At 40.3% G+C, this 26,328-nt stretch overlaps 1 protein-coding gene across 1 annotated transcript; it reads left to right on the top strand.

Moving 5' to 3' along the window:
* WDR47 (WD repeat domain 47) lies at positions 1 to 26,075 on the top strand. The gene is made up of 15 exons (XM_066555767.1): positions 1 to 155; positions 5,847 to 6,013; positions 7,580 to 7,663; positions 8,206 to 8,290; positions 9,919 to 10,721; positions 13,000 to 13,123; positions 15,395 to 15,573; positions 15,661 to 15,918; positions 16,602 to 16,677; positions 17,917 to 18,074; positions 20,648 to 20,817; positions 21,691 to 21,861; positions 22,142 to 22,273; positions 23,802 to 24,020; positions 24,679 to 26,075. The coding sequence occupies exons 2-15, from the start codon at positions 5,856 to 5,858 to the stop codon at positions 24,819 to 24,821; spliced, it is 2,760 nt and encodes a 919-aa protein (XP_066411864.1). The 5' UTR covers positions 1 to 155; positions 5,847 to 5,855; the 3' UTR covers positions 24,822 to 26,075.
* Positions 26,076 to 26,328: the final 253 nt, after the last annotated feature.

Genomic DNA, 26,328 nt, shown 5'->3' with positions numbered 1-26,328 from the left:
GGCCCTGGGGCGCCTCCGGGCGGGCAGCGGTGCGGGTGGGAGGCAAGCGGAGCGACCAGCGGCACCAGACAGAGTGCGGTACTGGGCCGGGCCCGTCGCCATCTTCCTCTCCCGCCCCGCTGGTACCGGCGCGCACGGGCCGCGGGGCCCCGCAGGTGAGCGCCGGGACGGAGGGCGGGGGCCGGCGGGTTTGCGGGCGGGGACCGCGGCCTCTGCGGCGTCAGGTGGGCGCTGCCCGGCGTCTTTGCCGGGCCCGGGGCCCGTCCGTGTCTCCCCCGCGGCGGGCGCATCGCCCCGGCTGCCGGCGACGCCCGAGCGCCGCCACCCCTTTGTTGTGGCCCGGCCGGGGCAGCCCGGGCGCGGTGCGGGCCGGGGCAGCGCTGTGTGCCCCGCGGGACCTGCGCCGGGGCCGTGCGGCCCTGCCCGCCGCTGGTGCTGAGCTCACGCTCCCGAAATGCTGCTGCGGGCTCGGCGCGGCGCAGTTGACCGGGGCGGCTGCTGTGAACCCGGCGGAGCCGGCTTTCCTATGGATTCGCGCGTGGAGGGGGAGAAAATGTTGGAACAACGCGGGGTTTTACTGTCAAAAGGCGTTAATATATAGTCTTTGGAAGTTGTTTGGCGTTTCTTATTTTTCTGCCTTATATTTTCCCTGTGATGTGAAGCATTGCATAATTTAATGTCACCTTTTTGTCATTCGTGGTGCGGAATGCGCTGGGCAAGGCGTGTGCGTGCTGTAACAGGGGCTGGTGAATGCTGAGGGCTCTGCGGTCACCTCCCAAGCGTGGTGAGACAGGAATTACCGGGTGGCTCGAGAGCAACAGCTGATCTAAGCTGGGGAACAAAATGGATTACTAGATGGCAAGCCAATGAAAAATCTGTGTGAGGCAGGAAAGGCTGGTGTGTGAGAGGACACCGATTTGCTGTGTATTGGAGTAAAAAAGGTCTCAGAGTTAAGCTGGGCAAAGTTTAGTGAAGGTTTTTTATTAGGGCCTTACTTAGTATGCTCAGTGCATTTCATTTGAGATAATGAATTGTGTGATTTAGGGTGAAATGGATGTCAGCAAGCTCTGCTGTGGGAATCAGTTGTGATAAAAAATGGGCCTATAGTCCTATAGTCTTCGTCCTTTTTTTTTTTTAAATTAGATTCTTCTGATATAGAATAACTGGAAGATGATTGGGGGCATTCAGAAATGGAGCCACCAGGGCCTCGCTGGACCCCAAGTGGGCTCTGTGTAGCCAGAAGTCTGGAGTAGCCTCTGGGAGGGCAGGAGGGTTAAATATAAGTGACTGTAGGGTGGCTTGAAAGGTGAAATAGCTTAATGCAAAATAGCCAGCTTTTAAAATATGTATGACTTGTTCACACTGAGGTTTTCTGTGACAGCTCACCAGGATGCTGGGTCCGCATCGCAGCTGTCAGTGAACCAAGGCTCCTAATTTGGCATTGAGTGTCCCTTTAAATGTGTCACTGCTCTCACAGCATGACCCTTAAGATTTGAACTATAATATTTTTTCTTGTATTTCAGAATAGTTAGGGACTTTATATTCCTTGCCTGGTTTTCCAAATATATATTCTATGCTATTGGCAAGTGATTTGTTTCAGTTGATAAATAACATGTGAATAATGCTTAACTGTAGAATTTCACTTTTTTTTTCAATATTAAACTTTACTTTTTATTTTTATTATATGAATGCATATGCATTTTAAACTACTTCTAAGAAAGCACTAGACAATCTCTCTCTTTAAGCTACCTGTCTTTAGATGCTTCTAGTTTATAAACATTTTCTGAAATAGTACATTTATATGCATAAGTGGCTATAAATATTTTTAATGTTTTAAGAGTTATTTTCTTATGCTTTTAACACCACGAGAGGGTTCTTGCTGTTGACATGTTCTTAGAACATGAGCAAGAACAGAACAAGGATGAAGCCTCTAGCTGGGAGATTTAGCATTAGGTATTATGTTCCAAAGAGCTTGTTTAAACAACATCTTGTTCAGTGAAGTTAAAGGGAAAGATGTGTCAGTTTTGTGGCATGAAGTTTTTTTTGTTTTCTTGATGTAGAAAAATAAGTACAGAAATAGCAGAAGGTAAGAGGGAGTGGACAGAAGGAAGGAAGATGTGGAGAAGTGCCATTCTGAAAAGACTGGGCAAGATTAAAAGGTTGTATAGAAATGTGGTTAATACAAGGCACCTGAAATATTAAGGTCTAATTCTCATTTGCTTTCATTTATACCTCAAGCTAATGCTGTGCCTAAATCATTCTTGAGTATTAGAGCTTGAGCTGATCAGATTGTGACGTTGTGTGCCATATGTGCTGGCAGAAAGCAATACAGGGTGATGGACCAAAGATGCAGCTTGAGCTCTAATCTTGAGTTTCCCTGCTGTTCTTTGGTTTTTAATTATTATTATTTTTATTTATACACATACTGACATACCACTGAATGTCAGAAAACCTCATAGATTTTATAGAGGGTGATGTGTAAGCCTGTGTATATTTATAATTTCATGATAAAATGCTGCTTATTATTTTGACAGCATAATGCTTATAAGAGAAGTCTGAGCTCATCAGACTAAAAACCATCAACAGTGTGAAAATCTTCTCTAGTAGGTTTACTGTTCTTTTGTAGCTATTTGTGTTGCACTGATAGGCAATGCACACTGAATATTATCATAATACTGTTAATGGATGAGCTCATCAGTGTACTTCAGCTCTTTTTCAGAAGTTCAGTATCCAAACTAAGTGTGGATGTTGTAATACTCTCTTCTTTACTGTACCCCAAAAGTGTTGTTACTAGTCCTATATCAAATATGGAGGGTGCAACCATTCTTTACCCTGATTTATGAAAATGAAGTAAGTGAAGTGTTCCAATTGTCAGAGGTTTTATGTTCAGGACAAGCCTCTCATTAAAAAAAACCTACAATGGAAAATGGAAGACAACTCTCAGATGCTGGATTTTACATAATGCCGATGCACTCTGAATCCAAGTACTGAATAATATGCTCATTTTGTCATCAGTATAATATATAAATAATTAAGACAACCTTTGAAACTGTGTAGGGTGGCTTCCTGTTTGCACTTGTGTCCAGCAAAGCCTGTTGAAAAGAAAGCTGGACTTGATGTTCCTTTCTTCAAAGGAATTTTTAGTCTGATTTTTTTTTTCTGATGGGGAATCTCAGTCTAGCTTTGCCTAAGTCTTAATTTGTCTTTTTACTAGAAGGTTAATTAGTTTATATAAAAACCACCATTGTCATGAAGCATAATAAAAGAGAAGTGTAAATGATTTAGATGAGGTTGTGAATTAAGATGTTAATACTAGACTGCTGGTTAAATCTGTATTGATTTTTTCCCCATCTTCAGTGTCTAAGGGAAGGGTTGAATTTTTTTTTCTCTGGGACCAAAAATCCATATCCAGTTGCCAAAAGGGGAAGTTTAAAAAGGGCTAAAACATAAGGAAAAAGCATCTTTCTACAAGTTCTGGATTTTGATTTGTGGGTGTGTGTATCTTTCTTTCTGCAAGCCAGTTAAATTTTTTTCTTTTACCTTTACTAGCTGAGAGTGTGCCTATGGTCGTTGGGTGTGTCTTTCATGAAACCCATCAAAATAGGTGGTGATTGGAGTCTTCTGTGACTAAAATGAGAATTAGACCCAGCCATTTTAAGAAGTTAGGCCATTTCATCTGGCACAACTAGGTCTCTGTTGTTCCAAAATAAACTGTGCTGCTATAATCAAATGCTTTGCTAGTCAAATGTTCTGGCAAAAACTTAGGTGGAAAAAATTGCCATACAGTTGTGAAGAAGATGGAAAATTTGGGGGTTTAGACAGTAGTGCAATAAACCATGTTATTAAGGCCTAGGGTTTTGTATCCCTTCAAGTTCACTAGCATTGGTTTACACTGATCAATGAGGAGTTTTATGGAATTATTGTCTCTTCCTTTCCTCTCTGGTAAATAACCAATTTCTTGTTAATACTCTGAGTGTTTGTGTTATTTGGCTTATTCAGACTTAGTCAGATTCTGTGCATATTTCCCTAGTAGGAGGTAGATAGTTTGTTAACATCAGCTTTCCAGGCATGAGATACATGAAGGCTGCATAATTTTTCAAGTTGTCTTGGAAGATGGGTTGCCCACAGCTGGCTGTCTTTCAGTTGCTGGATCTGCATAAGTGAATGATTTCATGAGGGAATTAAGAACAAATCTTATGTCTCCTTTTGCATTATAAGGGAGAGACACTGGGAACTCTAGCCTGTTGCTGTGGTTGTCTTGCTCTGTGTGGTCATCTCCCCCCACCTTTATTCATTTTCACTGTGCTCCAGTGCCTCTCCTTCCTGGGGCTGTTGCATCCTGCTGAGGGTTCCTCACTGGCACTGGCTTCTTCTCTGGTCTTAAACTGATAATGAGAGTGCACTGAAGTCAGGTGCAGCCTGTGCTGCTGCCAGAGAGCAAAGCTATGCTGGTTCCTTGTGCCAGCACGAGTGCCCGTGTGCCGTGGGGCCGAGTGGGTGCCCGTGGGGCCGAGTGGGTGCCCGTGTGCCGTGGGGCCGAGTCAGTGCCCGTGGGGCCGAGTCAGTGCCCGTGTGCCGTGGGGCCGAGTCAGTGCCCGAGCTGCCCTGGGCTCAGCACTGCCTATCTGGGGGGCTGGGAGTGCCTGGGTGAGTGCAGAGGTGAGAAGAGGCACTGCCCCTTTTTGCAGTGGTAGCATGGGATTAAACTGAAATTTTCCTGTTGTTAAATTGTATTGTGGTTCCAGGAGTGCTGCTAGGTGTGGGGGGGATTTGGTTTGGGTTTTTTAGGGCTCCTGACAAGGCATGTGCAGATTGGCTGTGTTAGTGGGTTTCTCCCTTCATCCCCAGTTCTTTCTCAGCAGATTGGTTTAGGAGTTACTTCTAAAGTCTTTGTACCATTTGAAAAATAAAGTTCAACAGCTTCTATTTTGTCATACTTAGTGGAATTAGGCGAGACTTAGCCAAAAGAATTTAATTTAGGTTTCCTAAGAGGAGTACATGCTGCAGTTCTCATATCCTTGGAGGAATTGTGTTGCAAAGGATCTTGGACCTTGTATCTGTGGGGGCTTTAAACAAGCAGCCTGCTGGCCCCAGCTACCTCTGCCCACTTTCTCTAGCTGCCTGGAGAGCTCATTAGAACCCTGAGCCAGCTCCATGAGCAGGTGGAAAAGCTCCTGCAGTGGCAGAAGTGAGGAGGGCTGAGGAAGGGCCGGGAGCACACAGCTGGAGGCAAGGGAGTGTGTAGAGTCTGGCAGCCAGCAGGCCCCGTCCTAGGCCACCTTGGGCTGGCAGCTTTAGATCCTTCATGAGGGGAGTAGACAGAAATAGTCATCCTTAGGAAGGAAGAATAGAAACCCCTGGCCTAGCTGTCATATGCTACTTCAAAGTTAAGGGAAGGAGAGATGGCATTTTTAGTGTGCTGTGCTTTTTATATGTGTTAGAAATATTTAAGTTCATATGTGAGAGCTCTAGATGATGACATAGCAAGTGACTCTTATGCTCTTTGAACTTCACTGTTTGCATTTCAGAGAGGAAAATTTTACATATTGCAGACTTAGTAAGCACAATATTTTCACACTGCTAGAGGATTGATTTCTTGGTAGATTTGTTTATCTGGGCCCCTATTTATGCATAGGACAGAAATGGAGAAGTTGCAGGTGCATTGGTAGATCTTAATTATGGCTTAATAGTCAACCTCAAAATCAATTACTTAACCTTTAATTTTTGTAATGCCACTATGTTCTGTCCTATAAATCTGCGTTTTTATTTTTGTTGGTAGCCAACATTTGCTAACCAAGCAGAAAATAAGATATTGATGACAGCTAAAATTCTTTCTCTTCTTTTAGGCTGCCATCATGACGGCTGAAGAAACAGTGAACGTTAAAGAAGCTGAAATAATTAAGCTAATATTAGATTTTCTGAACTCAAGGAAGCTTCACATCAGCATGCTGGCACTTGAGAAAGAAAGTGGGGTCATTAATGGCTTGTTTTCAGATGACATGCTCTTCCTGAGGTAGGACCTCTGTTTCTGGTGCTTAAATACCACATTGATGAAAACCAGGCATTGGACTGTATTTCAGTCACCAGCCCTGTGCCACTAAACAAGAGATCTTAGCTTGTGCCCTCATCTTATCCTGCTTTTTCATGGTCCCATTCTGTGGCCCAACCCTGCAGTGTGTTCAGCTCTGGAGTCACTTGACATCCTTGTGTGAGCCACTCAACAGTCACTGACCGGGCAGCAGTAGCATGCATTGACATTGATTTTTTTGTTTGCTTGTTCAGTTTAACTTTGTTATTTTTCTGACACATCAATGAATTCAAGTGGGAAGGAGCCTTAACAAGTGCCAGTGCAGATTAAATTGGGGGAAAATTATAGGTATGAATAAGATGGGAAAGCAAGGGCTGTTTGCATCTGTGATGGGCCATTATCTGCTTACCCATCACATGGCCCTGAAAGTGTGGTTTATTGACTTCTAACATGTTTTTATGGTATTTTAGTGTTAAGATCAAGGATAAGTGGTTTCTAGAGCTTTTCCCTAAAAATATTATGTGGATTTCAAAATAACACTTAGATTTATCTTAAATTTAACAACATGAAAGGAGTATATATAATCATCAAGGCATGAGGGTTGATGCAATTTACCATTGAGGATATTGTCCTCGATATTATTAAAAACAATCAGTATACATCCACAGTAGTTTTTCAGCATTGATGTTTTCTGTTCATGCCAAAGGTACTTAATAATTTTGAAGCATGAGAAAGTAACTTATCCAGCTGATCTTGAAACATTTAAATTACATTTTATGACTGAGCAAACTTCACCTGTCTTCCCTTTTCATTAAAATTACAAATATTGGACTAAAATGAAAGGAAAGAAGAATTGCAGAAAGAGTCAACCTATTAATCCAACTTTTTTTTTTTTGTTTCATTGTTAGCTTAGTTGAAGAAACTCATCTTTCCCTTGTAGGCCTAGGCCTTTAATAGAGAGCTCTGTGTGATAGGAGGGCATGAAGGAATTGAGCTGCTCTACCTGTGCAGTCCAGCCCACTGATCCTGGAGTTGGAGCTCCTGTGCTGGCACCCTTCCTGCCAAGCTCTTCCTTTTACATGCTTAATATGGGAGCTCTTTGTTTTCCCATCCCCTTCATAAGATAGCCCCAGCAGTATTTATACAATTAAAATGAACATTTCTAAGTTCTCTTTCCATAATTATATGTATTCATTCAGATGATGCCTTTATTCAAACTCTTCAAGGAAGGCTTTTTGTTGTTTTTTCTTAAATAAGAATAACAGGTAAAGCAGGAGACACAGGACCATTTTGTCATTTTTTTATGTGCCTTTAAAAGTACTTAATATGCAGTTATTTTTTCAAAATATTGAGAACAGACTTGGCTTATGGTCTTAGTGTTAGTGTTACTAAAAATTTATTTTGGTACCTGTGCAAAACATTGACTTTTCAAAGCAGATTGATGACCTGTTGTGTATTTAAATTATTGTTTTGTATTTAAATGAGCATCTTACTTAGAAAAGGGATGTTCTTGTCCAGTGGCATTCAAGGAATGATCCTTTCTTTTACTAGGCAATTGATTCTTGATGGCCAATGGGATGAGGTTCTTCAGTTTATTCAGCCTCTTGAATGTATGGAAAAATTCGACAAGAAAAGGTAAAATAGAATGTATGTCAGAGTTCAGTTTTTTTGAGTTTTGGAAAACACATGGATTTCTAAATATTGTCTATGAAAATGTTGGTTATGAGTTTTTCACTTTAGTTTTTGTTGGTTTTTTCTAGCCTGTGTGCTGTGCCTGTGTTTTTAAACTTGTACTTAAAATACATGCACGCATTCCGTAATGAGTTGTCATGTGCCATACACTTCAGGAATATAATGCATGTTGTACAACCTTTTAATAGATGCTCTGTCATACTTCTATTCAAGAAATATGATTGCTATACTTGTTTTTTTTTCTAATTAGCCTTCTGATATTTCTAATAGAGTATTTCTGAAAGCACTTACGGGAAAAAAAAATTTGCTGTTTAAAAAAAAATATGTTGTGGTTACCAATTTTTTTAAAATTCATATCAGAGTTCCTTGTCATGACAATAGCTATGCCTAACTCAAATTTAATGTAAAATAGCCTGCTTGTCTCTAGAATAATGTTTAACTACTCTGGAGCAAGATGTATGTAGTATTTCTCTTCTCACCTGCAGATTTCGTTACATTATTATGAAGCAGAAATTCTTGGAAGCCTTATGTGTGAACAATGCAATGTCAGCAGAAGATGAGCCTCAGCATGTAAGAATTGCCTCTGGTTTGGGGATTTTTTGGTAGTCAGAAAATCTCTTGAGATTAGTCTGATTAAAGGCAGGGCAGAAGCTCCCAGCATTAAATACACAAATTTTAGCTATTACCAAATGGTTTCATAAACACTGGATAAAGTAATCAGTATTCTTTGGATGTGAGTGTGGCTCCCTGATGTCAAATACAGTTGTATACATAAAAGGGTTGCTTGAAATATTGCAGATAGATCAGTGACCATATGCTGTGTCTGTGGTCCTGACCCTCACATTTACTTTAGGCCATTGTGCTAAAGTACCAGGCTCTTCTTCTTTTTAATACTTTTTTTCACCCCAGAAATATTCTGAAGCAGGTCTCAGAATCACAGCAATTTATTGTGGTAATTCAAGTCAGATTAAAGATTGAATTAATTATATGCTTAATTTTGGTTTGTTTTGGAGAGAATGGTCAGAATTGTTTTTTTGAGGGAGCAGATGTGTTCACAAAGGACTCCTTATGTTAAATTGCAAACAGCAGGAGTTGCGGACTTAAGTTTTTGATATGGAAAGAGACATTAACTCAAACTGGCAAAGAAGGTGTGCAGATTGTGAAATTAGTTACAGTTTTTCATTTATGCTGACAGCACAGTAATACCAAATTTCTAAGACAAAAATGTTATGAAATTAAAAATGAAGAATGACAGTAATTTTAAGACAAGTGATTTTGTTTTCCAGACTGAATTGATTTTAATTCTCTGTCCTATTACACTTACAATGTACTTCAGGGTTTTTTCTTGATAGAGTAGGGAAAGTTAAAAGTAAGTCTATTTTTCTGGTTGTAAATGGGAGGAGTAATAGTCCTTTGATCTCTCAATCTCTGTACTGTTACTGGGATAGCAGTAGAGGGGAAAAAATCAGATTAATTTTCCTTATTTTGTTGTTACCAAATGTGTTGTTGTGGTGTGGGTCAAAGTATTGCAGTGTCTATGTAACATGGGTAAGCGGGGATTTTTACTGGATTTTACATCTGTGTAACTAAAAATGTCTGATTTTGTGTATTTAACATGGTTCTTGGCTCTTAGCTATAAACAGGCTTTGTAATAAAGCCCTCTATTCATTTGGAGGTCTTATCTTCTGAGAGCTCTTTGAACTTTTTTAACATTTTTGATAGAAGAAGAGAAAATCTCAGTATAAAAGCTGCTAATCACTGGAAGCTAGAGCAATCTACAAGGCTTTTATTAAAAGCTACTGGCATAGGTTATAGAAATAAAGGGGAAAATAAGTCAGCTGGCTTTGAGAATGGAAGTAACCTTTTGTGCTACAATAGAATTGGAGCTGCTCAGTGACAGATTTGAAATTTTAAGCCCATCAAATCTGCAGTGACATGAAAACATTCCATGAATCTGTGAAAAATGGGACTGGATGGGGGATTCTAGGAAGTCAAAGCATCTAGGAATTTGTCTCTGTTGTAACTACGCTTGTATCAGCAATTTCAGACTCTGTATGCTTTTTTAATTAACATATAAGCAGTAATAGCGATAAATGAATGGTAGCAGATGAATTCTGTTGCTGCCTGTTCTTGAAGTGTTTTTTTCTTGTGGAAACACACGTGCTGCAGATTGCTGTGTTGATATCATTTCTCCCTAGCTGGAATTCACCATGCGAGAGGCCGTGCAGTGCCTGCACGCGCTGGAGGAATATTGTCCCTCTAAGGAAGACTACAGCAAATTGTGCCTGCTGCTGACGCTGCCCCGCCTCACCAACCACGCCGAGTTCAAGGACTGGAATCCCAGCACGGCTCGGGTGCACTGCTTTGAAGAAGCCTGTGTCATGGTGGCAGAGTTCATCCCAGCAGACAGGAAACTGAGCGAGGCCGGCTTCAAAGCAAGCAACAACCGCTTGTTTCAGCTTGTGATGAAGGGATTGCTTTACGAATGTTGTGTGGAATTCTGTCAGAGTAAAGCTACAGGAGAAGAAATCACAGAAAGTGAAGTATTGCTGGGCATTGATCTCTTGTGTGGTAATGGCTGTGATGACTTGGACCTCAGCTTATTGTCGTGGCTGCAGAATCTGCCAGCTACCGTGTTTTCTTGTGCTTTTGAACAAAAGATGCTTAATATTCACGTTGATAAACTCCTCAAGCCCACAAAAGCTGCCTATGCTGACCTTCTGACACCTCTTATCAGCAAACTTTCTCCTTACCCATCGTCCCCAATGCGCCGGCCTCAGTCAGCGGACGCTTACATGACCCGCTCCTTAAACCCTGCCCTGGATGGGCTCTCGTGTGGACTGACAAACCACGACAAGCGGGTCACAGACCTCGGGACCAAAACGTCTCCCATGTCGCACTCCTTCGCTAACTTCCATTACCCTGGAGTACAGAATCTCAGCAGGAGTCTCATGCTTGAGAATACTGAATGTCACAGCATTTTTGAAGAATCACCAGAGCGGTAGGTGCACCTAGAGCTCTGTTTTCACCTTAGCTGTTGTTGCACTGTTTCTGTGTTCTTACCTGCACTGTAACTCTGAACATAATTGTAACACTGAAACATAATTTGGTTGTTTAAATTCTGTTGTAATTAAACTCTGTATAGAGGGTGTTTTCTTCCTTATGCTTTTATGTTCTAAATAGATTTTCATATTTGGGTTTGAGCCTTATGTGTCCCATTTGGGCCTTCTTAAAGTTTCCTAGCACAGAGCACAAATATGCTCTGAGTATGTAATATGGTCTAGCTAGGGTTTATGTTCAGTATTACTGTGTTCTTCCATTCCAGATAAGTCAATGGACACAGTGAAATAGCTCTCCCATCTTCTTTCTCCATTGCATTCTGTCCTCAATCTTGATAAATAATTTTGGTTCTGACACTGTAAATTAGTTACTTAAGTACACTTGAGCAATTTACATATCCCAGTGAAGTTGGTGGGAATTACAATATGCCATTGTTGTAGCATTCCTGTATCACTTAAATTGTTACAATAGTATCTCAGCTGAAATATTTACTTCCTGTTTTTTAAACCAAAGATGAGTAAGGCAGCTGAATGTTTTTTGTATTATGTTTTTTGTATCGAACTTTGAGATAGTTGGTTATTAATAAGTTCTTTAATGAAATATAGACTTCTAAAATTGACTTTTGAGAGAATGTCCTGGTAACTGGGAAAAATGGTACTTATCAGTTGAGAGTTTATCTTCATGTTTCTGCCTGGCCTTTCTTTTGATCAGCAGTTCTGTCCCTTTCTAATGGTTTTACTCAAGCTTCCCTAGAAAGCAGCTGCCAGCTTTTTTGGCCTCTTAGAGGACCAGATGGGTAACTGGCCCTGCACTTGGGTGCAGTAGCCAGCAGATTACATTTGGGGCTGTGGTGATCAATCCAGGCCACAGCTGGTGTCTCTATTAGTTTTGCCTTGGAGCAATATTCCATATGTTGTGTTATGGTAAAGAGCAGCTGTAATTAAACTTGGTAAAAAGGAAACAAACACTGCCAAACAATTCACCAGTGATAATGGAAATACAGTAATGTATCTCCTGAAGATGCTAGTTTATGGTGAACCCTCCAAGATTACTGATCTATGGCAAACCTTATCACTTGTGTGAGTACACCAAGGTCCAGTGTTAAAACTGATTCTTGAGAGGTTTTTAATTCCCTTTTCAATGTTGGAGTACTGGATTAATTCTGCACAAGCAACATCATTGTGCAGGCTAAAGAAGATGGTTAATTGCTGCAGCTCTTTAGGTAGGTCTTTTCATGTGAAGTTTGTAATATGTTTTTTCCTTAATAATACATCTCTTGAAAGTTAGGATTAGAAGGTCAGAATCTGACCCCTAGTTTTCAAGAAGGCATTATATTTTTCAGACAAAAACTCCAACTTCAGGTGAAGTGTCCAGCCTAAATGGTAGTATTTGCAAGAGTGGAAGCTGAGCTTTCTGTAAATCTGGCCCTTGCTTCCTCTTGGCACATGACAGAAACACTGCATTTCTTTTATAAGTTGAGTTCATTAAGCAGTTGTCTTTCAGTCAGCTGAGTTGCTCCTGTTATTGTACAGAGGTACCAAAAAAGTTTAAAATAGCTTCTAAAAAACCTTTGCTCCAAGTCACTGAGTAAAGGACTTTAAGTTGACAAAACTGAAGATGGGCATCTAAGGCTTCTAATGTGTTCTTCAGATCTACTGGTTGATTGCCAAACCATTTTGGAAAGAGTGTCATGCAGAAATACTTAATAACACAAGAAAAGCAAAAGCAATATCAACGTTTTTCTACCTGGCACTTTCAGGAATGTTCAAGTGGATGGATGTTAAACATCCATGGATATTAGATTCAGTTTAGATTGGTAGTGGTGATTAAACTGATACCTTTGGGATGAGTTTAGTCTTGTAGTATATCAGACACATTTTGTGCATATAATTGCTTTGAAATGGAAGATTTTGAGTAGTTTATTTAAATTATGTAGAATTCAAATGTAGGGATAAAAAATGAAACTGGGGTGTGCTGTGGTAGTAAGGTTTTTGGAAACTGACTGTACTTTTTGTTTGGCAGGAAGTTCATTTTTTTAGTGTAACACATTGCAAGTGGCATTTTTTTCCCTAAGCAGTATCTTCAGTTTGATGTGACTTAAGTAGTTTGCATGCTGTGTTACCAGATCTTACTCTAGAATGCTATCTTTCTCCACTTGATTTTCTACTCCTAATTTTTCTCAGTTAAGCATGTCTTGTTTTCCATGTTGCTGCGAGAAGTGATACTCCTGTGGAGCCCCAGCATCCCATTGGCAGTGAGACCTCGTGCCAGAGCTCAGCTCCAGAGAATGAACCACTCAATGCAGCACAGAGTCAGGGATCAGCCAAACAAGAGAAAAATGAGGTAGTGCTTGTTTGTTTAAAAATAATGAGGCCCTTTGAGCTGGGTTCTGATCACTTCATAATGATTTGCCTTTGTGTGGAGAACTTCATGCATGACAATGGGTTGCTTTGAATCTTGTTTTTACTATAGTAAAAATGCCATATTGCATCTTGTAAAAGAAACTCCTACTTTTTGTCCCCCCATTGTATAAAGTTCTGCTGTCATTGGAGTTCGTAATGCAGCTGATTAGAGTGCCTTGTCACATCAGCAGTCCAGCTAAACTGTTGTGTATATCTTTAAAAGGAAGGGGGAAAAAATGTTAGATTGTGTTAAACAGTGCTTAAGCCTCCTCTTCATGTTCAAGTGAGAAATCCAGCATGCAGCTTGTAATTTTTGGTGTTAACACTATGTTTTGTAGGTCATCTTGCACTGGTTGTTATCTAGAACATAGAGAAATTAAAATTGGGCAATTCCCTCATAAATATATCTTTGCTATTCAGAATCCAATAGCATAACCTTTTTTGAATTCATCTTTGAAGGCCTGTGCCTTGACTATCTTTTTCTTCTCCTTTTTTTTTCCCTTAACAGCAATATGGGGTAAGTGAAATAATACCTCAGAAGGAAACAATGAAAACAGTTACCTATTCTGTTCTTTTTCCACACTTAAATACCAGTCTCTATATTTGGTAGTGAAAAATAGCATTGAGACTGAAAACCAGCCTAGCTTTGACAGGGCTGTGTTCTAGTAGGCTCTGGATTCTTGAGTGAGGCAATGGGGTCTGTAAGGTTAACAAAGTCCTCCACATTTGAGACTTCACTCCCCTCAAGGACTTTGAGTCACTTCTGCTGCAGCTCTGTTTTGTGTGCATGTTGGAAGGGAAGGAAGAGCTTAGCTAGGTATAGAACAGGGCAGGCTTCAGGAGAGGAAAAAACAGTAAAACAGATGCAGAATTTGTAGGAGAGAATGAGGACAGGAGGTGCTGTGGTGAAGATGTTGGCCAGGCTGTTACACGTAAGTAGAAATAAATGCATTACCTGGTGCAATTTCATCTTGTTTTGTTTCCCACATCATAGTGGTATATGTATATACCTGTAGGAGGAAAAAATTAAAGTTTCTTTTCAGAGCTTTGTTTTAGATGTGTTTCTGTAGAGGCTGATTTAGAAGCCAGAGTTTATAGAATACAGCTTCTGAGCAATATATTTTAGGTTTGTATGTTAGTTGGGAAATAGTGACACAGAATGCAAAAAATCAAAAGATTGAATAAAATTGTAACAAATAAGTACCAGTCATGAAAAGAAGAATAGACAAGAATATACTTGTTGTTTAGGATGATAACCCAAGGAATGGGGAAGAGTTCATGAATTTAAAGACAGAATGTGTATGAATTGTGTGAACTAATGCAAAGTTATGAGGATGTCCTTATATAACTTAAATCATGGATGATAAAGCTGTCACTCCAGAAAATAAACAAAAACCCATGCAAGGGGTTTTTTTTACTATTGCTATTTTTTCCTATTAGTATTTTTTCTGTTTTTTTTCTATTAGGTAAATATGCAGTTTGCTTTTTTTCTTCAGAAAATGTAGGGCAGTTCAGTGTGGATAATCTGGCCTTGGACTAAAGTGTTTTTGGTCTTCTGTTCATTTTTATCTTGTTCTCAGCTGTTAGCAGAAAAGTGAAAGAAAAATGAGGTTTAGGAATGCAGAAGACAGCAAGTCCTGGGCAGCTGGCAGTGTGGGAAGCTAAAGACAGCTTGTAAAGGAGAAAAAGCTATGAGAAAGGAAGCTCAAGTGTTGGCTTGGTCCAGAAAGTAAAGAATTTTAGAGTTAAAACAGGCACCAATTTCAAAAGTAAAATGTAACACTTGGATAGACCACTGCTGAAGGGAGAGATAAAATGGGTCTGCAGACTGATGGCAGGGAGGTGTCAACATGGCAGAAGATACTAAATTTGTAATGAGAGTGTGACTTACATAGTTTTCTGGGGTTTATTTTCAATCACTTTTTTGTTTTGATCTTAAGTAATACTTTAAAAATGTTGTAGGAAAGAGCAGTTTCCTTCAGAACTATAAGGACTGCTATAAAGGCTGGACTGCTTCAACAGTGAAGTGCTTTCTCTTTTTAATATGTAAATTCTGTCTGATTTTAAGGAAGAATAAAATCATCACTCCTCAGAGATGAATCTCCTGGCTTTTTGATACCTGTGTTGAAATACTGAACCAGAAAGTAAATATTTATGTTAAATACCACAATTAGCTATTTGAATTCCATCTGTGATTCTCATTTCTTTTTAGCTTCGTGATTCCACAGAGCAGTTTCAGGAGTACTACAGGCAGAGACTGCGGTACCAGCAGCACTTGGAGCAGAAGGAGCAGCAGAGACAGTTGTACCAGCAGATGTTGTTAGAGGGAGGAGTCCATCAAGAAGATGGAGCTGACCAGCAACAGAACCTTACTGAACAGTTCCTTAATAGGTTGGGGGAGTTTCATTCTTCTACTCACCCATATCCCTCTGTAAATTCTCATAATGACCTTGGGTTTAACTTGTCATTTGTTATCAGATCTATCCAGAAACTAGGAGAATTAAATATGGGTATGGACAGTCTTGGAAATGATGTACAAACACTCAGCCAGCAATGTAACGGGAGCAAAGGGATTGCATCTACCAATGCAGCCAGTAACTTCACATCAGCACCTTCAGATGGTAGCCAGAGGATAACAGCTGACAGCCCAAATCTGAATACCAGCACTCCTCGCAAGTGTGCATCAGCTAACCAGATTCCCTTTCCTGAAGAGTCACCTGTACAGGGCAGTCAAAGGTGAGCTGCTGGAGAGCACTCAAGGCTGGAAATACCCTTCTGCTTGCACTGTGGGAGAGCTGTTTGTATTTATCTAGCTATCAAATTAATTTGTCATTGAATAGGGGTATGATCAGTGTTTTCTAAATAGTAGGGATTATAAAGTTGTTTTGGTTTTTTTTTTTAACAGCATTCATCAGGAATAGTGGTTATTTTTTATGGCTTACATTTTATGCTTGTTGTTAATTTTGGACTTTTTATTCCATCTTAGATGTTTAGCTCTTGTTTATTTTGTGTTATTCTAAGTTTCTGGGAGCTTTTTTATGAAACACAAACTAGATGAAGGGAGCAGCAGGGCAGAATGGGAATTTCTTGTTAGCTAAAAGTAGTGCTGACCTGAAAGAAATAGTAATTCTTCCCCCTCTGTGTACAAATTGTATCTATACATAGGTATGTGGCAGAATAAACAACATTTTTAACTTGAGTTCACTTGTTCAATGCTTGGAGTTGCTGCAAATAGGGCTGTCCCTTGTAAAAGTAATAGTTTAATGGTAATGATTCAGACATCTATAATACTTTGCACAAACTAGTCAGTTCTGAGAATGACTGAAACTGTGACTTTAGTCTGAAAAATACTTACCAAAAAATCTGTCCCTGCTCTTGTTGATTTGTCTTGTGATGTTAAACACTTCACCAAATCCCAGTGCATCAGAGCATGCTGTCACTCAGCCACAGTCAGAGGACTCTTCAGGGAATTTATCCAGGACACGAGGCGATGAGGTGAGTTTTCTTGTTGTCTTTTACCATTTGTGTTATCAAAAGATTCAGTACCTAATCCTGAGTGTGACATCCTCTTACTGTTGAGAGGTATTTAGAATGAATTTTGGTTGGTGCAGTGCCTACAGTCACAGAACCATTGAGATTGGAAGGGACATCTGGAGACTGAATCCAAATGCACTTCTCAGAAGAGGGTCAATAGAGCAGGATGCTAGGGGCTGGGTCCAGTTAGGTTTTGAGTCTCTCCAAGGATGGAGGATGTTTTCCAGCCTTTGTGGGCTACCTCATCCTGTGTCTGACTATCCTCACAGTGTTTTTAAAACACAAAAAAAGTTGAAGTGGAATTTGTTGTACTTTATTTGGTGTTCATTGCCTCTGGTCCTTTCACTGGGTACCACTGAGAAGAGTCCTGCTGAGTTCTGCTCTTTTTCACTCCCCCAGTCCCATATTTGTATGCACTGATGAAATGCACACAAGCACACCCTGAAAAGCCCTTCTGATCTCAAGGCCAAACAGTACCAGCCCTTTCAGTTTCTCCTTGTACAGCAGATGCTCCAATGGGATGTATTTTACAACCTTAGTTTTGTGGTTTTGGTTAAAACTTTGAGTGTTGTACTGCAGTCAGTATGGTCTGAAAAACCAGGGGAATAGTTAATAGGGAAATAACTGCAATAAGTACATTCCAAAGTTTCTGCATGAATAAAAATCATAATCTTAGAAAGTTGGTCATGAAGTCACAAAGAGGATGATGTAATAAAGCTTAGCATAATTTAATGATAACTTCGTGCTACGTACAGGGTGAAAATCTGATTCTATGTTTAATATTATGTTTGGTTTAGAAACTGTTTGACTTGGACTGTTTTCAGTAAAAAGGCAGCTTTGTTCCCCTTGCAAGTTTCACACAGACCAAATGTGTTTACACAGAAATAAACTGTAGTATTGCCCATCTGAGGTGGGCTGTTTAGAGGAACAAAAGCAATTGGAAGTCTGGAGGGAAAATGAGAAATACTAATTAATGTTATCTGTAAAAGTCAGTTGAAGAAAAGAGCTTCAAGAGCATTCTTGGACTTGGAGTAGACATTGCTTACAAAACTGTGCTTTGAGTGATCCAGCCTGCTGTGCTGCTCCTTGTTAATACTTGGCTACAGTAGCTTTACATTATTCCACAAAGCAGTCACACCTACTTTCAAATGTCCAGTTTTACACAGAAGAACCTAATTGTACTGTTACCCTTCTACACAGGATGACAAATCAAAAAAGCAGTTTATTTGCATTAATACTCTAGAAGACACACAAGCTGTCAGAGCTGTAGCCTTTCATCCCAGTGGGAGTTTATATGCTGTTGGTTCCAACTCTAAAACTTTGAGAGTTTGTGCCTATCCAGAAGTAATTGACCCAAGGTAAGAAAGCTAACATAATTGTTTATTTTTCTCTATCATAGCACTTTTCTCCTGAGCTACTGATACCTGTACGTTTCATATCTTTATTTTATTGTCATAACTACAGCAATGCTGTCCTTGGAATCCTGCTGAACAAAAATAAGATAATGTGCTTAAGTATTTGTATATTTGTGGTCTGCTTCTTTGCTCTCTATTATTTACAAGATGTATTGCCACAAGACCACACTTTTGCTTATAAAAGTATTTTTTTTTGTCTCAGCAACTGAGCTTTTTTGAGTTTGCTGCTTGGCCTGTGGTGTTGATATTCCAGCTGTAGCAGTGGAAGAAGGCAGCAGCATGTGTCGGTTGCCAAGCCAGCACAAGCTGGGCTTCACAAGATTCAGTTTCTAGCAGGAGGACAGACTTAATAGTAGAGAAAGTTGTATCTTCTTGACTTCTACGGCAAAAAACTTGTCAGAGCGTGCCTGTTGGCCTGCTTTTACTGTAAACATTGTTTTATAGGTATATTGGTTCCATGACTGAAAAAGAATAATTTGTGGTTTACTGTGCACCTGTATTTTTAGTGTCCTTTCCACCTGTTTTTAATAGAACAGGGAAAATATACCTGAAAATAAATATTGCCAAATCAATAACAATCTCCTTAATTCTGCTTCAGTTGTGTTATTTTCTTGGAGGAGGGGAGAAGTGGAAGCATCTAAAACTTCACAATTTTATGGGGAGTGTGCACAGTGATTTTATCTGGAATATCTTCCCACTTTAGGACTGATGTTCAGGCTTCCAAAGTGTTCAAAAAGTAATCTGATTTTTCTTTTCCTCAAATATCATCAGTAAGGTAGCCTTTGAAGTTTAACTCCATAATATTTATGAGCAGTGTTTGACACAACAAAAAAGGAATTGATTTCTGTTACCTAATACAAGGCAGCTTACTGGGCTTGAAGCCCAAACAGCCTCTTGCTGGTAAGCAGTGCAAAACATCTTGGCTCCTGCACTGCTGCTTATTCTGCTCGTTGGGAAAAGTTGGAGCAACTCTGCAGCCTTAGTTTGTACTTGCAGTGCACAATCTGATGTGACAAGAGACACAGTGCATCTGGACACGAAAGGAATACTGAGATTTCCTTAATTCTGAACTTGTAATTCTTCCACTTACTGTTGATTTTAACTGTGCTTACACTTTGCCTAAAATACTTCATCATGAGATTTACAAGTCAGCAGAGAGATTACATTATCTTAAAGATATTCTAATCCTTGTAACAACATGAGTCTAGACATGCATTCAAAATTATGTGCTTTTCAAAGAGGTTGTGTAGAATAGTTCTTCTTTGAAGCTCTGTTGGCCCAATTAAACTTTTTTTACTTGTCCTTCAAACTGATGAATTATTCAAGACAGGTTGTTTTTTTTTTTCTGTTCTCAAAAGGTCTAATAGTAGTGTGGGGAGTTTTGCACACCTTTAAGGTTAAACGCTGAGAGGTACATGTTACAGTTCTGCAAATGTTGCTCGAGTAATCACAGTGCTGCACAATGCAGAGGATTGGCAACATGTGATCTCTGACCTGGGCAGGTGCTCCCATGTCATGTCCTGAGAGAGTCAGTGATCCTCCTCTTAAGATGTGGTGAATCCAAACTCAGAGTGTGAGATAAGGCATTAGGCCATTTGGGGAGCTCTGCAGTGTGTTGAATGATCCTGATTTAGGCTAATCTGTAATGGATTTCCTCTCTGGCAACAAAATAAAATTAGCTGCCATGTGGGTTTACTTTAGTATTCTTTACTAAAGCGATGTTAATCATCCAAGCTTCTTGAAAAACTTGGGAGATTGTCTTCTCTCTTTTCTCTCTGCCCCTTCTGTTCAAGTATTTATAGTAAGGCTTGTGAACTTTTTCAATACCAATTTAATTTGTTGAATTTCTCCTGTTGATTTTACTGGAGTGATATGGAGATGGATACTGCAATACTTTATCCTAAGTACTTGATTTCTTCCTGCTGTGAGAGCAGAAAAAGAACATTGTGGGAAGGTAATTGATTGCAGTCAAGGAAATTTAAATTCCAGTGTGTAAAGGTGATACGGTTTTACAAATAATAATCTGTGTTGTATTTAGATACTGTCAGGATTTTTGCATGAACATAGAGTGGTAAATCTGTTTTTCTTGCACAGGCTTGGCCTACCGTTGCTTATTTGAACTTGTGCATATTCAAAAGTGGTCACAGAATTAAGTTGTTGACATATGAAGGATGTAGAGAAAACTCACACCAGTTTTGGACTCTGGGTATCCAGAGTTTTGTTGTCCTATAGCTAGTAATTACTATAGTTTATCTGTATCAACCCTTTACAGATGAAGGGACTGGGTAAGTTCTTTTTACATGTTCAGTCACAGATACAATGGGAAGATGAGGAAAAATTGAGAAAATGAGGAGAAGATCCTTTTGTCTTTGATCACATATATATGTTTCAGTGCAAGTAGTCATGAATTTCATGTTACCCAAAATAACAGAAAAATAGTATCTTCATTTTAGAATACTTTGTTTCCCTTAAAAATAAAAAGAAGTATGATATTTGTTTTTTTTTTCTTTTACCAGTGCTTATAATACTCCTAAACAACCTGTAGTTCGCTTCAAGAGGAATAAGCATCATAAAGGATCAATCTACTGTGTAGCCTGGAGTCCCTGTGGACAGCTGTTAGCTACTGGTTCTAATGATAAATATGTGAAAGTGCTGCCTTTTAATGCAGAAACTTGTAATGCAACAGGTACTGTGTTGTATATTTAGTTCAAAGAATTTATTTTCAATTACTTTCCCGGTATTTGTAAAAACCATTCAGTTTACGTTGATGTGTTGTTATTTTTATTCCAATATTTTAATTCAGTCTCTTTTCCTTTTTACCATGGTCTCTATCCAGCAATGAACCACTGAGAGGCTTAAAATTATCTTTGGGCTTTTGTTTGGGTTGGGTGGCTGTGTTTTGGTTTCATTTTGTAGGACTCTGGTATTCTTCTATCTCTTGGCAAATTCCTCCCCACAGTAAAACAACCAGATGTTCATACCCACTTCTAGAGCATGGTTGTCACTAAGAATTTATTTCCACTCCTAGTTCCCTTTTCTCTTGCCTAGTTCTCTCTTCTCACCCATCTTAAGAAGGTTTCTGTCCCAGCAAATACTACTTGCCATGCCCACCCCTCCTAATCAACATGTTGAATGTGGCTCTTACCTTTTCTGTTTTGAACTTAGTCTACCTTGTCCTTTGTAGTGCAGTGCTCTCAATGATCTTTTCCTCCTGGCAAACAAAACCTTTTGAGTTCACCAGAGTTTACAAAAAGAAGTAAATATACTCTGTAAGAAACCTTGCCTGCAGATGGCAGTGGTGATGGTTGGTCAGTGTACATTTTGCAGAGCTTTAGGAAGTAGGAAGCTCCAGCAGCACTCAAACCCAAGATTCTTAGAGATGTCATTTGTACTGTAGTAACTGAAATAGTGTGTTCTGTGCTGAAGTGCACAGCCACGTGTGCACTTGCTGGCATGTTCACTCTAAAATGTTCTATTATCTCTGTAGCTTCTTTAAAGAGCACAGCACTAACAAACAACATATGCCTTACTTTGTTCCTTGATTTTCAATTTATTTTAGGACCAGATTTGGAATTCAGCATGCATGATGGGACAATCAGAGACCTTGCTTTTATGGAAGGCCCGGAAAGTGGTGGTGCTATTTTAATAAGTGCTGGAGCAGGGGACTGTAACATTTACACAACAGATTGTCAGCGTGGACAAGGCCTGCATGCCCTGAGTGGTCACACTGGTAGGTACAGTGTGGCTTGTGTCACACTTTGAGTCTGTATTATATTCTAATAAAGTGTTTGTTGTTAAATATGTTTGCTGTTCATCTAATAGAGAGAGTGCACACCTCTTTCCAGAGGAGACACAAAGCTGGGTATTGCCATACACTGGATCATGCAAAATGCAGGTTTTCCATGGGATTGTTAAGCCTCTGAGTGCAAAAAATAATCCCAACTGTATTATTTCAGTGCAGGGTTGGGTTAATGATGCTTAATCAAATTAAGAAGTCTTCTTGTTCACAGGACATATTTTAGCACTTTATACATGGAGTGGCTGGATGATTGCATCCGGATCCCAAGACAAGACTGTAAGATTTTGGGATTTGAGAGTGCCAAGCTGTGTTCGTGTTGTGGGAACAACATTTCATGGAACAGGCAAGACTTGCTATCATTCTTCTAACCATCATGGCATGAAAATAGCCTTTGAAGATGTCCATGTCACATAGAGTGAATGTAAGGGGAGGTTGTGGCACAGAAGGGCAGCTTAGCTTAAAGAAAGAACCTGTGAGGGTATCCATACCTGTGGTTTGGTTTGTTTGTTTGTTCCTAAAGTAGTATTTCCTTTCAGTAGGTGGGTAGTGCTTTTGCCTTATGACTTTCAAATAGACACTTTTAAGTGCATTCAAATACAGCAACCTCACTGAAGTCCTTGAAGCTTTAGGGCAGGGGTGAATTCCTTGCAGTATTCCACATTATTTCATAAGAGTAATTTTCTTTCCTGTGGTGGAACAGATACTTTCTCTTGCAGCTTTAATACTGTCTTTGCTATGATTAAAGTGTGAATTATGGCTTCAGGTTTTTAGTGCTGAACCATGAAGTCTTTTTTATTTTTAGCTGGTTATGTTCATCTGTCTTGGTTTGAAAGACAGATGTCTGCTAGGCAAGAGCTTCCCTTGGAATGGAGAATGTAAATTCCCTCCCTCCGAATTATTACAATTTTGGAATTAAGGGGCTCTCAGGCAAAGACACGAGGGTAGGAATAACAGTTCTTTACTAGCATGTATAACAAGGCAAACAAAAACAACAACTCTGGCGTTAACAGCAACCAGAGCCAGGGACCCAGAGACGCTTCCCTGACCGCGCTTTCCCGCCGGTGCAGTTCCGGCCACCGCCGGTAGGGGCGCTGCTGCTCCTGGCGGGCAGGGCAGGTGCGCTGACCCCCCGCGGCTGCAGGGGGCGCTGTGGCCGGGCTCGGGCACCGCGCAGTGATGGCGGCTCGGCCCACACGGGCGGGGGTGGATGGGGGAGAGGCTTCGCTCCACAAACCCCGGGCAGCCGATCCCGCTGCTCCAGCAGGGCTCTGAGGAGCACCGAGCTGGGACGGCAGGGATCAGCAGAAATCAGCAGAAATCCCAGGGTGGCGGACGAGATGTATCAGAAGCTCCGCAGCAGCTTCCAGTAGCTGGAACTGCGGGACGTCCCGGCAGGGCAGGGGGATATGCTGGAAAGAAGCGAGGCAGCTCCCGGCTGGGTTATGGCGGTGGCAGCCAATTCCTTTCCCCAGGCCCCAGGTCCCACTGTCCTCCGAAACGCAGAGAGAGAACGCAGCCAGCCCCATCCTTTACCTGCCCCAAATCCCGCTGTGTCCCTCCCTTCCGAGAGAAACTCCCAGAGAAAACGAAGAGTAGCCAGATGCTACGCTCCTCTCCCCACCTTGGCCCCTTCTTTTGTTTTTCTTAAGTACCCATAAGTACCCAGTAGTTAATTTCCTAGCAACTTACGGGAAAAAACTTCTCCAAGTAAAGAAGAAAGAAACCCAACCGCCAACATCACCTTAAATTTGAGGCCAGCTTTCGGTGTTGTTTTGCAATGCATGTTCTTGTGTTTAAAAAAAAAACAAAAAGAAAGGTGGCTGTTCGCAGCTAACTGTGCCGTGGGCTGTGGGGTGTCTGTGGCCCTGCAGGGAGTGCTGTGGCCTCGGTGGCAGTGGATCCCAGCGGCAGGCTGCTGGCCACGGGCCAGGAGGACTCGAGCTGCATGCTGTACGACATCCGCGGGGGCCGCATGGTGCAGAGCTACCACCCGCACGGCAGCGACGTGCGCTCCGTGCGCTTCTCGCCCGGCGCGCACTACCTGCTCACCGGCTCCTACGACATGAAGATCAAGGTGACAGACCTGCAAGGTAACGCAGCCACAGCGTCACAGGCTGCCTTCCTCTTCGGGGCTTTTCACCTGGAGTTGAGGACTTGGCTCAAGGATCAGCTTTTACTTGGAAAGGGGGAAAAATAGTAGAGCTTTGAAAGGTTGGATGTGTATGTATGTGGTTGTGTCTGGTGGAAATTTGCTAAGTCGTGTGGCTGTGAACTGAATCTTGGTTTGGGGTGATGGTCTCATTACAGTAAAACCACTAATTAACACTCTTGCCTGGTGAGATGGCCATTGCTTTCAGACAGTATTCATAAAATTGACCCTTAAAGAAAGCTCTAAAAAAGTATAGTAATTCTCATTTTTATCGGGTAAGTTTAGAATAGGAAAGATATTGGGTGTGTCTAAGTGACTTGATTTTCTTGGACTATCAAATTTTAATCACCTTGTGTAAAAATGGTGGAGATCTGCATTTTTAAGTTGTATTTTGTCCATTAATGCCTAAAAATTGAAACGCTGGGGCCTTTTGTTATGCTCGATGTGTATGTGAGAGAGAAAAGGGACTCAAGTGGGCTTCATAAGGTGAAATACAGATGCAAGCTTAAAGTAAGCAAACTGGTTAAAAAAAGACCCTTCACCCGAGGGCTGGGATGCAGATTCATGACATGAGTAATGATTTCTGTTCCTCTTCACAGGGGACCTGACGAAGCAGCTTCCTCTGATGGTGGTAGGGGAGCACAAGGACAAAGTTATTCAGTGCAGGTGGCACACGCAAGATCTTTCCTTCTTGTCATCTTCTGCAGACAGAACTGTAACCCTTTGGACCTACAATGGTTAGAGTGCAAACAAAGGCAACTATGCAGCTAAAGCACAGAGACCGAGACTATGGAACTGTCCAAACAAGTAATAATAATGAGGCTTTGAGAGAGCAGCAGTTGAGCAGGAGAGTGTCTTACCAAGAGGAGAGGTACCTGTCACTGATTTTTCTGGTTTCTAGGAGGTCTTGGTGTTTTTAGTATATTCTTTTGCAGTGCTTCCAGTCTTCCATGTTGAACTCATGCTGCTGTGACCTATTGTAGTCTTGTTGCCAAAGTTTATGAGGAGAACTCTTCTGTTGTTGATGTGCACTCAGAGTAACATGAATGATGTGTTTACAGTTTGGTATTAATTGCATTCCTTGTTCTTTGCCTCAATGAGAATTTTGTATAGAAACCTAAGTTGAGGAACACTTAATTCAAGTCTGTATGTAACTAGTTACACACACGCATAAAAGAAAAACTACTTCCACTGTTTTTTCAGGTTTATTGTATTCATCACTTTTAAACAAGAGCTCAAACTTGATAACATCTCCATAGTTTCAACATTTTTTAGTAAAAAAAAAAATCTGAACTTTAAAGGTTGGCTAGGTAGTCACCACTTCTTGATTATGGTCCATTATATAGTGGGGTTTTTTCTTTCTTTTCATCTAACCTGGGAAAAATGTTGCTGTTTTTACTACATGACATTATTTTGAACCAGCTAACATGTTGGAGGGGGAAAAGTAAAATATTGACTTTTTTCAGTAGAAACATGTAATATTTTACTTTTTGAATGCAACAGAATACCTCTGTGTATAATGTACTGTAGAAAAGAGTGGATTGGCAGAAGTTGTCACAGTGAGCTTAATGGCTATCAATTTTTCAAGTAAAAGGGATACCATTAATGCTGTAATACAAACCAGCATGGCTTAAAATGCTATGTCTGCATGATCATTTAAGAATGGTTTAAATTCTCAGTTCAGAAGCTTATCTGAATTTTATTTCTTGCACTGTTTATGTATGGGAAATTGCAGTTTTATTTCTACAAAACTTTAGATTCTAATGTTTATGTATTGTTATATTTTCATATTGTACAGTTCCTTTTACTTTTTGAAATATAAAACTTAAACTTTAGGTTATTTATTTATTTGAACTGCAGTTACATTTTGGATTCTCTTGGTTACTAAATTATATGTGCACTGTAGCAAGCATTTTTAACTATCGTATAAAAGTGGAAAGGTAACTATAGAAGTGTATCTGTGCTATAATCTCAATAAAGACCTCCAACACCTGCACCCCTTTCATCTGTTATTTTTAATTCTTTATTTATAATTCCTCAAAACTATGATACAACAGTGTGACCTATGACTTAAGTATGCCAGAATTATAAAATACCTAAGAGCTTTGATACTGCTTCCAAGTATTGGAACTTGCCGTGCAGTAAGTAATAATACAGTGGTGTAGAGCTGAAAATCTTGTTTATTTTTTTCTTTATTAGATACATATACAACAACAGCTATGTATGATACAATGATGCATACACAAAGC

This window comes from Molothrus aeneus, chromosome 9 (assembly GCF_037042795.1).
Source record: "Molothrus aeneus isolate 106 chromosome 9, BPBGC_Maene_1.0, whole genome shotgun sequence".
Classification (NCBI taxonomy): Eukaryota; Metazoa; Chordata; class Aves; order Passeriformes; family Icteridae; genus Molothrus; species Molothrus aeneus.
Note: the sequence above shows the minus strand (reverse complement) of the source record. Positions and strands in the feature narration are given on the sequence as shown.